The sequence below is a fragment of the Ammospiza nelsoni genome, chromosome 4 (genome assembly GCF_027579445.1).
Source record: "Ammospiza nelsoni isolate bAmmNel1 chromosome 4, bAmmNel1.pri, whole genome shotgun sequence".
Taxonomy (NCBI): Eukaryota; Metazoa; Chordata; class Aves; order Passeriformes; family Passerellidae; genus Ammospiza; species Ammospiza nelsoni.
The window spans coordinates 6,076,005-6,090,179 of NC_080636.1; the positions used below are offsets into that span (position 1 = coordinate 6,076,005).

The window sequence follows — 14,175 nt, forward strand, 5'->3', positions numbered from 1 at the left end:
GCTGTCCCCACGGGGGTCACCCTGTCACCAGCAGCCTGCCCGGCCCGGGGGACACTGACAGCAGCACGGTCACACCTGAGGCCACTTTATTGGAGACACCAGGGGCAGGGCTGAGGTCACTGCACCTCCAGGGCATCTATCACGGCCTGGGTGAAATCCATGGAGGTGGAGTAGCCCCCCATGTCCGCCGTGCGCACCTGCAAGGAGACCGGAGGTTAGGGGGGCACCAACGGGGGACCTGCAAAACCGGGGTCCCCCCGGCCCCAGGCTGGGCTGTGGCACTGGGGCTTGGGCTCCCTGGAGCCCTCTGCACCCCCAAAACTGTCCTGTGCCTTGGGGACACAGGGAGGGGCTGCTGAGCCCTCTGCCCCAAGGTCCGGTGTGGGCTCTGGTTCCAGCATGGCCTCCCAGCTCAGCAGCCCCAGGTGCCCCCAGGGCAGGGCAGGGCTGCACTGCCCCCCCAGCTCAGCACCCCAAAAGCTGCCCCGGGTCCCCCCAGGGCAGGGCAGGGCTGCAGGGAAGCGTTGGACCCTTTATTAGCAAAGCAGAGTACAGAGCATGACACGATGGCACAGCCCGGAGTGGCACCAGGCCTGGCCCCACGGGCACAGCCTTACGGGATCGGCTCCCAGCTCCCCAATTCCCATGGATTGGGGGGCACAGGTTCACCCCCCCACCCAGTGCCAGGTCTGGAGTGTTCCAGGGTCACCCCATGGCATGGGGACCCTGTGCCAGCAGCTGCCAAGGGGGTGCAGGGTGGGGGACGTCACCCTGGTTATTGCTGAAAGCTGCATGGGATGGGCCCCACGGGAATGGGGTCACTGGGGTCCCACAAAAATCCCACACTGGTCCAACAGTTACAAGGGTCCTGTGGGGATGGGGTTCCCACAGTCTGAGGTCCTGTTCTCACAGGGATCCCACAAATCCCACTGGTCCAACAGTCAAAATGACCCCATAGAAAAGGGGGGGGTCCCACAGTCAGGGATCCCATGGGAATGGGGTCCCCCAGTCCAAGGTCCTGGTCTCACAGGGATCTGGGCATCCCACTGGTCCCACAGCAATGATAATCCAGTAATGGGGATCCCATGGGAATTGGGGGTCCCAGAGCCATGGTGGGTGGTCCCAATGTCCCAAGGAGCTGCCAATGATTTTGGGTCGCTGCCACATCCCCCCAGAACCACCCAGCAAACCCAAACTCCGCACTGGTCGCCTCCTGTGGGGATGGGGAAGGGTGAAGGTTCCTGGGGCTCCTCCCGGTGGGGTGGGAGGGGTTTGGGGAGGGGGCCGAGGCGCTGGGGGGGGGCTAAGCCCCATAGTTGGGGTGCAGGGGGAGCTGCTGGGGGGCCTGAGCCCCATAGTTGGGGTGCAGGGGGGCCTAAGCCCCATAGTTGGGGTGCAGGTTGTCAATGACGGACTTGACGAAGTCGGAGGTGGTGGAGTAACCGCCCAGGTCCCGGGTCCGGACCTGCAAATCCAACACAGGGAGGGGAGAAACGGGGAAAGGCTCTGGTGAACAACGGGGGAACGGCTGGGACAGGGACAGGAGAGCAGGGAGAGGCAGCAGGGACCCTCCACAGCCCTGCCAGGGCCTGTGGGGGCAATGGGGACATGGAGAGATCCCCAAGAGCCCTGATAGGATTTGGGGTGGAGATGGGGCTGTGGAACATCCCTGAGAGTCCTCCCAGGACCTGTGGTGGGAATGGGGCTGTGGAATGTCCCTGAGAGCTCTGGGGTGGGAATCTGGATATGGAGAGGTTCCTGAGAATCCTGCCAGGACCTGCGGTGGGAATGGGGACATGGACAGGTCCCTCAGAGCCCTGGGGTGGGAATGGGGCTGTGGAATGTCCCTGAGAACTCTGGGGTGGGAATCTGGATATGGAGAGGTTCCTGAGAATCCTGCCAGGACCTGCGGTGGGAATGGGGACATGCAGAGATCTCTGAGAGCCCTGTTAGGATTTGGGGTGGAGATGGGGCTGTGGAACATCCCTGAGAGCACTGCCAGGACCTGGTGTGGGAACAGAGCTGTGGAACATCCCTTGTGAACCATACCAGGACCTGGGGTGGACATGGGGACATGGAGAGGTCCCTGAGAGCCCTGCCAGGACCTGGCGTGGGAATGGGGCCGTGGAAGGTCCCTGCCAAGAACCCAAATGGAGACAAGGCCATGGCGGATCCCCCAGCCCTGCCAGAAATCCCTCCTGGGCCAGGACACGACCACAGGGGCTGGACACAGCTGTGGGCCTGGCATTGTAGCTGGAGAGAGAAGAGGAACCAGAATTGCAGCTGGAGAGAGGAGAGGAACCCAAATTGCAGCTGGGAAGAGGAGAGGAACCAGAATTGCAGCTGGGAAGAGGAGAGGAACCAGAATTGCAGCTGGGAAGAAGAAAGCAGCCAGAGAAGGTGACCCAGGCACCACCAGCCCTACCCTGTGTCCCACACTCACTTTTCCACCTTTGATCACCTTCTTCACCGCGTCCGAGATCATGTTGGAGTGGTATTCCAGGCTGGAAAAGGGGGGCAAGCAGGGGGTCAGCCCCTCAGGAGCCCCCCCAGACCCCCCCCAAACCCCCCTTGGGAGCCCGGCACGTACTTGAGGTGCCGCAGCATGTTGGAGGCCGAGAGCAGCATGGCCGTGGGGTTGGCGATGTTCCTGCCCACGGCCTGGGCGAAGGGGTGCCGGGCTCCCTGTGGGACACAGGGCACGGTGACAGGGCGGTGCCACCCTGCCAGCCTCGGGGATGCCGCCCTGGGGTGGCCCAGGGGTGCCCATCCCTGCTCACCATCTCGAACACGGCGTACTCGGCGCTGTAGCTCTCGCCGGGCACGACGCCTGCGCCGCCCACCAGCCCCGCCGCCAGGTTGTCCACGATGTTCCCGTACAGGTTGGGCATCACCAGGACGTCAAACTGGTATGGGTTCTGCACCAGCTGGCATGGGAATGGCATGGGAATGGGGCTCTGAGGCCTGGAACAGCTGGGGGGAGGCTCAGCCCCACCCTGGCACAGGGGGCAGAGCCCGGGTGTGCTGGGGCTGGGTGAGATCTGAGGTGTCTCCAACCCTGATCATTCCATGCTTGGCACAACTGCCTGGGGCAGCAGAGAGGGACTGGGGAGGTTTTAGGGACTGAAGGGGAATTTTTAGGGATATAAAGGGGAATTTTTAGAGATTTAAAGGGGAATTTTTAGGGATTTAAAGGGGGATCTTTAGGGATACAAAGGGGAATTATTAGGGATATAAAGGGGAGATTTTAGGGATTTAAAGGGGAATTTTTAGGGATAGAAACACACCCAGCCCCAGTGAGGCTGCAGGAACCTGGGGCAGCAGAGAGGGGATTGAGGAGTTTTTAGGTATGTGAAGGGGAATTTTTAGGGATTTAAAGGGGAATTTTTAGGGAAAGAAACATGCCCAGCCCCAGTGAGGCTGCAGGAATCCAGGTCCCCCCAAATTCCCCCCAGGAGCAGCACTGAGATGGCCCCAGAGGCCAGGTGAGACAGAGCTGGGAATGCTGGGGGGTTCCTGCCTGGCACAGGGGACAATTCTGGGGCCAGGTGGGCTCGGTGTGCCAAGGCCTGGAGGTTCCAGCTGCTCAGAGAGGGTTGGGAAGGGAGCAGGGACAGGGACAAGGGATGGGGACACACTCAGGGCTGTGGCTCACCTGCATGCAGCAGTTGTCGATGATCATGGTGTCGAATTTGATCTTGGGGTACAGCTCGGCCACCTCCTTACAGCACTGCAGGAACAGCCCATCCCCCAGCTTCCTGCACAGGGAACACCAGCAAGGGTTGGGGACAGCAGGGAAATCCCAAAGGCTGCAGGGTCCAGCAGGAACTGCAGGGATCCAGCAGGAATTGGGATCTGGGATGCCCTTTGGGGCTCCTCATGCTGCTTCCCCCCCACTCTCCCTGATGGGAAGGGGATTTGTCCCAGGTGGAGCTGTCCAGGGGCTCCTATCAATGATTCCAGAGCCTGGGATTCTGCAGGAATGACCCCAAGCCAATGATCCCACAATCCTTGGGGACAGGGTTGTTATGGAGATGCTGCCCTGGGAATATCTGGGCACTGATTTATCAATAAATCTGATCAGCAGCAGCAGGGCAGTGTCTGCTCACTCCTGGCTGGGAGCAGAGTGAGGGAAAAACTCCAATCCCAAGGAAATCCTCATCTCCCTCACTCCAATCCCCAGTGTCCAACCTGGCCTTGGGCACTGCCAGGGATCCACAGATTCTCTGGGAATTCCAGACAGCAATTCCTTGCCAAGATCCCAGCCCAATCTCCCCTTTCCCAGTGGGAGCCATTCCCTGGCTCCTGTCCCTGCAGGCCTTGTCCCCAGTCCCTCTCCAGCTCTCCTGGAGCCCCTGCAGGGACTCTGAGCATTCCCTGGATTTTTCCTTCTCCAGGGGAACATTCCCAGCTCTCCCAGACCAGAGGGGCTCCACAGTCCTGGAGTGCTTTGGGTGGAGAGGGACCTTGAAATTTATTGACACTTTCCACCATGCCAGGCTGCTCCAGCCTGGCCTTGGGCACTGCCAGGGATCCAGGGGCAGCCACAGCAAATCTGGGAATTCCATCCCAGCCAGGAATTCCTTCCCAAGCCCTCACCCCAATCTTTTATTTCCACCTTGCAGCCCTTCCCCCTCTCCTCCACTGCAGGTCCCTCCCAGGTGTCCTGGAGCGCTGGCAGGTCACACGGGCAGGTCACACTGCGGTCACACCGCACAGCTGAGGGTGACAGTGGCACTCACATGATGTTGGCCTTGTGCACAGCTGTGACCTTGGCCCGGCCCTTCTTGGTGGCGTAGTCGAAGGCGAACTTGGCGATGCGCTGGGACTTGGCCCTGGTGATGATCTTGAGGCACTCGATCACCCCCTTGGCACTCTGGGGACATCGGGGATGTCACAGGAGGGCACGGCCACCCAGCCTGGGCACGGCCACCCCTGCCTGGCCCTCACACCCAGCCTGGGCACAGCCACCCCAGCCTGGGCACGGCCACCTCAGCCTGGGCACAGCCACCCCAGCCTGGGCACAGCCACCCCAGCCTGGGCACAGCCACCTCAGCCTGGGCACAGCCACCCCAGCCTGGCCCTCACACCTGGCCTGCTATGGCCTCTCTTCCCTGCCTTACTACTACTACTACTACTACTACTACTACTACTACTACTACTATTATTATTATTATTATTATTATTATTATTATTATTATTATTATATTACCTTCCCTCTCCTATTATTATTGTTATTATTAATAATAATTATATTCCCTTCCCTATCATTATAATTATAATTATCATAATTATAATTATCAATAATAATAACAACAACAACCCCTTCCCTCTCCTTATCCTAATATTCATTATTACTATTATTATTACCATTATAATTATTATTAATTATTATTGACCATATTTATGTGTTACATGTATTGGTATATCTATTATTCTTACATGTATTTATATTTATTATTAATTCCTATCATCGGGATTTTTACAATTAAATATTTCTTATCATTAAAATTTTATTCCAATTACTATATTTCTTATTATCACCATTATGTTTCAAATATTGAATTGTTCTCATCATCATCTTTTTGTTTCAATTATTGAATTATCATCATAATCTTTTTTCAATTATTTAATTGTTCTTATCGTTATCATAATTTTGTTTCAGTTACTGAATTTTTCTAATCATCACCCCTTTGTTTCGATTATTGAATTATCATCATCATCTTGTTTCAATTATTGAGTTGTTCTCATCATCATCACCACTCTGATTTAATTACTGAATTACTCTCCTCATCACCATTTTGTTTCAGTTATTGAATTTTTCTAATCATCATAATTGTTTCAATTATTAAATTATTCTCATCATCACCATTTTGTTTCAGTTATTGAATTGTTCTCATCATAATTTTGTTTTAATTATAAATTTGTTCTCAGCCCAGATTTGCCCTTTTCTGCCCAGTTCTCCTCCCACTGGTGTCTCCATCCTGGCCAGGGTTCATCCAAAGGGACAATCCATGTGTCACTGTCCCTTTGCCAGGCATTGTCCCCCTGCAGCCACCCCAGTGCTCGGGGGGCGGGGTGTGTTCCTATCCCAAAATATTCCCTGATTCCACTGCTCCAGGCAGGACCTGAGTGTGCTGAGCAGGAAATCATGGAGAGACCTTGGAGCTCATCCCATCCCACCCAGGGACACCTCCCACCATCCCAGGTGGATCCAGATCCATCCAGCCTGGCCTTGGGCACTGCCAGGGCTTGGCAGTTCCTGGGAGTTCTCTGGGAATTCCAGCCCAGCCAGCAATTCCTTGCCAAGATCCCAGCCCAATCTGCCCTTTCCCAGTGGGAGCCATTCCCTGGCTCCTGTCCCTGCAGGCCTTGTCCCCAGTCCCTCTCCAGCTCTCCTGGAGCCCCTGCAGGGACTCTGAGCATTCCCTGGAATTTTCCCTTCTCCAGGGGAACATTCCCAGCTCTCCCAGAGCAAAAGAGCTCCAGAATCCTGGAATGGTTTGGGTTGGAAAAGAGCTTAAATCCCATCCATTCCCACCCCATCCATAGGCAGGGACACCTCCCACTGTCCCAGGTGGATCCAGCCTGGCCTTGGGCACTTCCAAGGATCCAGGAGCAGCCACAGCAAATCTGGGAACTCCAGCCCAGCCAGCAATTCCTTGCCAGGATCCCAGCCCAATCTCCCCTTTCCCAGTGGGAGCCATTCCCTGCCTCCTGTCCCTCCATCCCTTATCCCCTGTTTTATAATCCCTGACCCCTATCTCTAAAACCCAACCATTCCTTTTGCCATTTTTTCCCCTTTTTCCCCCTTCCTCGCCAGCTCTCCTGGAGCCCCTTTAGGACTCTGAGGACTCCCTGGAGCCCCTTTAGGACTCTGAGGACTCCCTGGTGCCCCTCTGGGGACTCTGAGGACTCCCTGGTGCCCCTCTGGGGACTCTGAGGACTCCCTGGTGCCCCTCTGGGGACTCTGAGGACTCCCTGGAGCCCCTTTAGGACTCTGAGGACTCCCTGGTGCCCCTCTGGGGACTCTGAGGACTCCCTGGAGCTGTCCCCTGTGCAGGTGCCACTGCAGCTGTCCCAGGCTGTCCCCATGTCCCACCTCGTGCTCCAGGGAGCTGTACTCGCCCTCGGTCTGCTCCCGGATGATCACCAGGTCCAGGTTGTTGTGCCGGGTCTGGTAGCCCGAGAGGCTCTTCACGTGCACCACGTTGGCAAACAGGTCCAGCTTCCTCCTGGGGACATGGGGACAGGGTCACCGGGGCTGCTCCGGGGTCACCGCGTCCCCTCTGGGCACTGGGGACACAGCGGGGCCACCCCCCCTCTGCAGGACCCCAGGGTGAGCAGGGACAGCTCCTGGACACGGATGGTCCCTCAGGACCCATAACTCATTAATTATTAATTAACAGGGTTTCCCCAGTGACAAATTCTGGGATCCACCCCAGCATCTCCAGAACTTCCAGAGAAGCAGGATGAGTCAACAGGGGCAGCTCCAGGCTATGGAGTTTTGTCTCCCAACAACTCATTAATTAATAATTAATGTTTTTTTCCCAGTGAATGTCCCCTCCAAGTGCCAGGGGACACAACTGGGGTCACCCCCTCTGCAGGACCCCAGGGTGAGCTCCCTCAGGAGTTTGGCTTCCCAATAACTCATTAATTATTCATTAATGGGGTTTGTCCAGTGAGGAGTTCTGGGATCCACCCCAGCATCTCCAGAATTTCCAGGGAAGAAGGATCAGTCAGCAGGGACAGCTCTTGGCCTCAGGAGTTTGGCTTCCCAATAACTCATTAATTATTAATTAACAGGGTTTTCCCAGTGACAAATTCTGAAAGCCACTTCACCACCTCCAGAATTTCCAGGGAAAAAGGATGAGTCAGCAGGGGCAGCTCTTGGCTATGGAGTTTTTCCTCCCAATAACTCATAAATTAATAATGACATTAATAATAGCATTAATTAATGTTTTATCCACAGTGACTGTCCCCTGCAAGTCCCTGGGGTCACCCCTCTCTGCAGGACCCCAGGGTGAGCAGGGACAGCTCCTGGCCAGGGATGCTCCCTCAGCAGTTTTGCCTCCCAATAACTCATTAATTAATAATGACATTAATAATAACAATAATTAATGCTTTTTCCCCAGTGACCGTCCCCTCCAAGTGCCAGGGGACACAACTGGGGCCACCCCCCCTGCAGAATCCCTCAGGGTCCCACTGAAATTTCGTTTCCCAGCCCACACAGAATTCCTCAGCCTTTTCCTCTCCCCTCTAACTAATTAACGATTAATTAATGAACGAATGAATTAATTTCCCCCACCTGAGCCTCATGTCATAGGACGCCAGGTCTCCCTTGTACTCCATGGGTGTGTGGATCTTCCCTGCAGGACACGGAGCGGGGTCAGGACAGGGGGATTGTCCCAATATCCCACAGAACCCTCCCCTGGCACAGCCTGAGGGGACAAGGGGTGACAAGGACAGGGACAAGGCCACACTGCCCAGGTGCTCACCAATGAGGGCCACCTTGCTCTCCTTCATGGAGTCCACCACCCGGTCCAGCTTCTCCTCGGACGCCGTGTTCTGCACCTCGCTCAGGTGGTGCTCGTCAAAGATCACGGGGACGTTGCCAGCCTGGGACAGGGACAGGGACAGGGACAGGGCCACCACGGTCACCTTCGGGACACCACAGGGGACACCACAGGAGCCCTGAGCCAGCCAGGCCCAGGCTCAGGGACAGGAGGGGTCACCTCAGTGGCACTGATGGAACTGTGGGACATTTCCCTTGGGAAACCCCTCTGAGGTGACCCCAGCACTGCCAAGGCCACCCTTGGGATGTCCCCAAGTGTCACATCCACAGGGCTGGAAATCCCTCCAGGGACGGGGATTCCCCCACTGCCCCAGAGCCATTTCTAGGAGGAATTACCCCAATATCCCAAACCCCTGCAGGAATGGGGACCCACCCTCTGCCTGTGGGACACGCGGGGACACTCAGGGACACTCAGGGACATTTAGGGACACTCAGAGACGGGCAGGAATACACAGGGACATGCAGGGACATGCAGGGACACTAAGTGACACACAGGGACAGGCAGGGACACTAAGTGACACACAGGGACAGACAGGGATGAGCAGGGACACTCAGGGACAGGCAGGGACACCAGGGACATTTAGGGACACTCAGGGGGACACAGAGACGCTAAGTGACACACAGGGACAGGCAGGGACACGCAGGGACATTTAGGAACATACAGGGACACTCAAGGACATTTAGGGACACTAAGTGACACGCAGGGACAGGCAGGGATGAGCAGGGACACTCAGGGACACACAGGGACACTCAGGGACATGCAGGGACACCAGGGACACTTAGGGATGCTCAGGGGGACACGGGGACAAGCAGGGACACTCAGGAACACGCAGGGACATTTAGGGACACTCAGGGACATTTAGGGATGCTCAAGGACACTAAGTGACACAGAGGGACATTTGGGGACACTCAGGAACACACAGGGACATGCAGGGACACTAAGTGACACACAGGGATATGCAGGGACACTAAGTGACACACAGGGACAGGCAGGATGAGCAGGGACACTCAGGGACAGGCAGGATACTCGGGGACAAGCAGGACAAGCAGGGACACCAGGGACATTTAGGGACGCTCAGGGGGACAGAGGGACACTAAGTGACATACAGGAACACGCAGGGACACTCAGGAACACGCAGGGACACAAAGGGACATTTAGGGACACACAGGGACATTTAGGGATGCTCAGGGACACTAAGTGACACACAGGGACAGGCAGGGACATTTAGGGACACTAAGTGGCACACAGTGACAGTTAGGGACACTTAGGGACACACATGGATGCTCAGGGACACTCAGGGACAGGCAGGAACACACAGGGACATTTAAGGACACTAAGTGACACACAGGGACAGGCAGGGACATTAAGGGACACTCAGAGACAGGCAGGGACTTGCAGGGACACACAGGGACACTCAGGAATACAGAGGGACATTTAGGGACACTTAGGGACACTAAGTGACACATAGGAACATTTAGGGACACTAAGTGACACATAGGGACAGGCAGGGACATTTAGGGACACTCAGGGATACTCAGGAACATGCAGGGACAAGCAGGGAGATTTAGGGACACCCAGGACACACAGGGACATTGAGGGACACTCAGGGACACTGAGGGACTCACAGGGACATTTAGGGACACTCAAGGACACTCGGGGCCAGCTGCTGCTGGTGTCCCCAGGCCAGGCCATACCTTGAAGACCTCCTTGACAGCGTGCATGAGCTCCGGGCCCACGCCGTCCCCCGGCAGCATTGTCACCTGGAATGTCCCCTCAGCCCTGTGCGACTGCAGGGACACAGCGGGGTCACCCCAAAGCCCTCTGGGACTGGGGAGGTGACAGCAGGGTCACCCCAAAATGGGACAAAGTGACCCCCAGGGACCTGAGCCACGTCACACCCACGGGGACGCGGAGCGATGGGGACTTGGGGACGTGGAATGTTTGGGTTGGGAAAGCCCTGCAGGGCCAAGGCCACCGCTGAGCATTGTCCCCAAGTGTCACAGGGTTGGGAAATGCCCCCAGGGATGGAGACTCCACAGCTGTGCAGGGCTGGACAGGAGGAAAATCCCCACAATGTCCCCACAAGGGACCCTTGGGGACACCCAAACCTCTCCTGGCCCAGCCTGGGGCCGTGTCCCTTTGTCCTGTCCCTGTCCCCAGCTGTCCCCTCCTGGCAGAGCCACAGGGTCCCCCCTGATCCCCCCTTTTCTCCAGGCTGAGCCCCCTCCCCAAATCCATCCTGGACATGCTGCAGACCCTGGAGCCTGGTCCTGAGGGGCCCAGAGCCAGCACAGGACAGAGCTGTCCCTGTCCCTGTCCCTGTCCCTGTCCCTGTCCCTGTCCTGAGGGGCCCAGAGCCAGCACAGGACAGAGCTGTCCCTGTCCCTGTTCCTGTCCCTGTCCCTGTCCCTGTCCCTGTCCTGAGGGGCCCAGAGCCAGCACAGGACAGAGCTGTCCCTGTCCCTGTCCCTGTCCCTGTCCTGAGGGGCCCAGAGCCAGTACAGGACAGAGCTGTCCCTATCCCTGTCCCTGTCCCTGTCCTGAGGGGCCCAGAGCCAGCACAGGACAGAGCTGTCCCTGTCCCTGTCCCTGTCCCTGTCCCTGTCCCCCCAGGGGTGACACCACCCTGAGCACTCCTGACCCCACGGAGGGACCCTGTCCTGGCCAGCACTTGCAGAAATGCCCTGGAGGGATTGCTGAGAGCTCCCAGCACAGCCCGTGCTCCTAAATCCCCTCAGCCATCCCTGCCCTCAGCATCCCACGGAACTCTGGACAGGCATTTCGGGAGGAATTTCCCCAACATCGCCCCCAAATCTCTCCAAGGTTGGGGACTCCCCATTTCTCTTCCCAGGAGGAATTTTCCCAATATCCAGTCACAGCCCGTGTTCCTAAATCCCTTCATTCCTGCCCTCAGGATGTCCTGGAATTTTGGCAATTTCCCCAATATCCCACCCCAAAATCTTTCCAGGGATGGGGATTCTTCCCTTCTCTTTGCAGGAGGAATTCCCCCAATATCCAGGGACACCCCAGTGCTCCTAAATCCCCTCATTCCTTCTCCCTGTCCTCAGGAACTCCTGGAATTTTGGACAGCCATTATAGGAGGAATTTCCCCAATATCCCACCCAAATCTCTCAAGGGATGAGGTCTCCCCATTTCTCTTTCCAGGAGGAATTTTCCCAATATCCCAGCACAGCCTGGTGTTCCTAAATCCCCCAATTCCTTCCCCCTGCACTCAGGATCCTATGGAATTTTTGGACAGCCATTTTTAGCAGGAATTTCCCTAATAATCCACCCAAATCCAGGGATGAGGATTCCCCATTTCTCTTTCCAGAAGGAATTTCCCCAATACCCAATTTTCCCCCATATCCAGTCACAGCCTGGTGTTCCTAAATCCCTTCATTCCTGCCCTCAGGATGTCCTGGAATTCTGGACACTCATTTTTAGGAGAAATATCCCCAATATCCCACCCAGATCTCTCCAAGGATGGGGACTCCCCACTTCTTCCAAGAGGAATTTCCCCAATATCCAGGGACACCCCAGGGCTCCTAAATCCCCTCATTCCTTCTCCATGCCCTCAGGATCCCATGGAATTTCTGGACAGCCATTTTTAGCAGGAATTTCCCTAATAATCCACCCAAATCCAGGGATGAGGATTCCCCATTTCTCTTTCCAGGAGGAATTTCCCCAATACCCAATTTTCCCCAATATCCCAGCACAGCCTGGTGTTCCTAAATCCCCTCACCCATCCCTGCCCTCAGGATCTCCTGGAATTTTGGACAGGCATTTTAAGAGGAATTTCCCCAATATCCCACCCAGATCTCTCCAAGGTTGGGAACTCCCCACTTCTCTTTTCAGGAGGAATTTCTCCAATATCCAAGTTTCCCCAATATCCCAGCACAGCCCTGTGTTCCTAAATCCCCTCACTGCTTCTCCCTGCCCTCAGGAGCACCTGGAATTTTGCCAAGCCCCATTTTCATGGCCCAGACCACAACAGAACCTCGCTGATCACTCCTGGGATGTCCCACCCACCCCTCCCCTCCTTCCCCAGCCTGGAATTCCCTGTGGGACCCCCCAATCCCAGCCCAGGGAATTCCCTGCCAGCAATGCCAGGGAAACTCCAACCCCCAGAGGGAATGGGGAAGGAGGGACGGGAGGGAGGGAAGGAAGGAAAGCTGAGAGTCACAAATGAGGAGCTTTAAATAAGCTGGAATCAAATGTCCAGAGCACAAATGTGAAATGCCAGGAGGCAGAGCTGAGGGAAGGGCAGCGCCTCAAGGTCACACTGAGCCCTTCCCTCAGCCATATTCCCACGGAATCGGGGAATTTTCTGGCTGGGAAAAACCTCAGAGACCCCCCCAGCACCGCCAGGGCCACCACTGGCCATGTCCCCAGGGGATGTCACACCCCATCGCCCTTCCCAGGAATATCCCAATTGCCAATATCCCACCCAAACCTCCCCTGAGGCCTTTTCCCAAACCTCCCCCATCCTCTCAGGGGGTTCGGGGGGGTCAGAAGTTCCCCCCTGGGCCTCTTTTGTCCCCCCAAACCCCCAGATCCCCTGCTCACCTTGGCCTGTGCCTGCTGCAGGAGGGTGGCAGAGGTGCCCAGCGCCCGCCATGCCCCGAGGCTCTGGGCACGCAGGAGCCCCTGGGGGTGCCACAGGTCAGAGAGGGGGATCCCCAATCCCCACAGGTCAGAGAGCCCCATCAGGGGGTGCCCCCCAATCCCCCACAGGTCACAGAGTCCCAACAGGGGGTGCCCCCCACCCCCAAAATTCCCCCCAAGACAAAAGTGTCACCCCCAAAATGACACCCCCACAACCCAGCATGAAACTCCTCCACCCCAAAGTGAAGCCCCCCGGCTCTCACCTCACACTCTGCCCCACACCGACCCCCCAGACCCGACTGAACCCCACGACCCATCTGAACCCCAGACCCGTCTGAACCACCCAGACTGACCCTCCCGAACACATCTGACCCCTCACTGTCCCCTCACGGACCCCCCCAGACCTATTTGACCCGTCTGACCCCTCACTGACCCTGTCCGGCCCCCACTGACCCCTTCAAGTCCTCACTGACCGCCCCCACCCTCACTGACCCCTCACGGACCCTCCCAGCCCTCAGCGACCCCCTCCGACCCCCCCCAACCCTCCCTGACGCCCCTCAGACCCCTCACGGACCCCCCAGCCCTCACTGACCCCCCCAGCCCTCAGTGACCCCTCACGGACCCCCCAGCCCTCAGTGACCCCTCACGGACCCCCCCACACCGTCCCAGCCCTCAATGACCCCTCCTAGCCCAGAGAACGAAGAGGTCAGACCCCGTTTGACCCCCCTGACCCTGCCCGACACCCCCATACCCGGTGTCCCCCCCCAGAGCGATGTCCCCGCTCGTTCCGTGCCCTCAGTCCCCGCGGCTGAGCCCGCTGTCCCCTCGCTGCCCGTGTCCCGTCCCCCCGCTCACCGCCCGGCCCGCGCTGAGCGCCGCCATCTCTGCGAGCCCAGAGTGCACCGCGGGCAGGGGGCGGGGCGCGGAGTGACGTCATGGGGCGGGGCCTCGCTGGGCATGTGGCGCCCCCTGGCGGACGAGCGAGATAGCGCGG

At 57.2% G+C, this 14,175-nt stretch overlaps 1 protein-coding gene across 2 annotated transcripts; it reads right to left on the minus strand.

Moving 5' to 3' along the window:
- Window positions 1–69: 69 nt before the first annotated feature.
- IDH3B (isocitrate dehydrogenase (NAD(+)) 3 non-catalytic subunit beta) lies at window positions 70–14,113 on the minus strand. Of its 2 annotated transcripts, none has more exons than XM_059470191.1 (12): window positions 14,037–14,112; window positions 13,143–13,223; window positions 10,271–10,363; window positions 8,499–8,619; window positions 8,309–8,369; window positions 7,103–7,235; window positions 4,743–4,876; window positions 3,656–3,758; window positions 2,781–2,927; window positions 2,591–2,685; window positions 2,444–2,504; window positions 70–197 (listed from the first exon to the last, which is right to left on the minus strand). In XM_059470191.1, the coding sequence occupies exons 1-12, from the start codon at window positions 14,061–14,063 to the stop codon at window positions 117–119; spliced, it is 1,137 nt and encodes a 378-aa protein (XP_059326174.1). In that variant the 5' UTR covers window positions 14,064–14,112; the 3' UTR covers window positions 70–116. The 2 variants fall into 2 exon arrangements, with proteins under 2 accessions (XP_059326174.1, XP_059326173.1); XM_059470190.1 differs by lacking the exon at window positions 70–197 and adding an exon at window positions 521–1,465 and having other exon boundaries at window positions 14,037–14,113.
- Between the last annotated feature and the right edge of the window lie 62 nt (window positions 14,114–14,175).

Excerpts from the sequence above, each read along its gene's own strand:
- IDH3B (XM_059470190.1), bottom strand. The coding sequence starts at position 14,063 with ATGGCGGCGCTCAGCGCGGGCCGGGCG. Across the intron at positions 8,620-10,270 it reads CTGTCAAGGAGGTCTTCAAG|GCTGGCAACGTCCCCGTGAT; the intron begins GTATGGCCTGGC and ends TCCCTGTCCCAG. Across the intron at positions 2,686-2,780 it reads AGTACGCCGTGTTCGAGATG|GGAGCCCGGCACCCCTTCGC; the intron begins GTGAGCAGGGAT and ends TGTGTCCCACAG.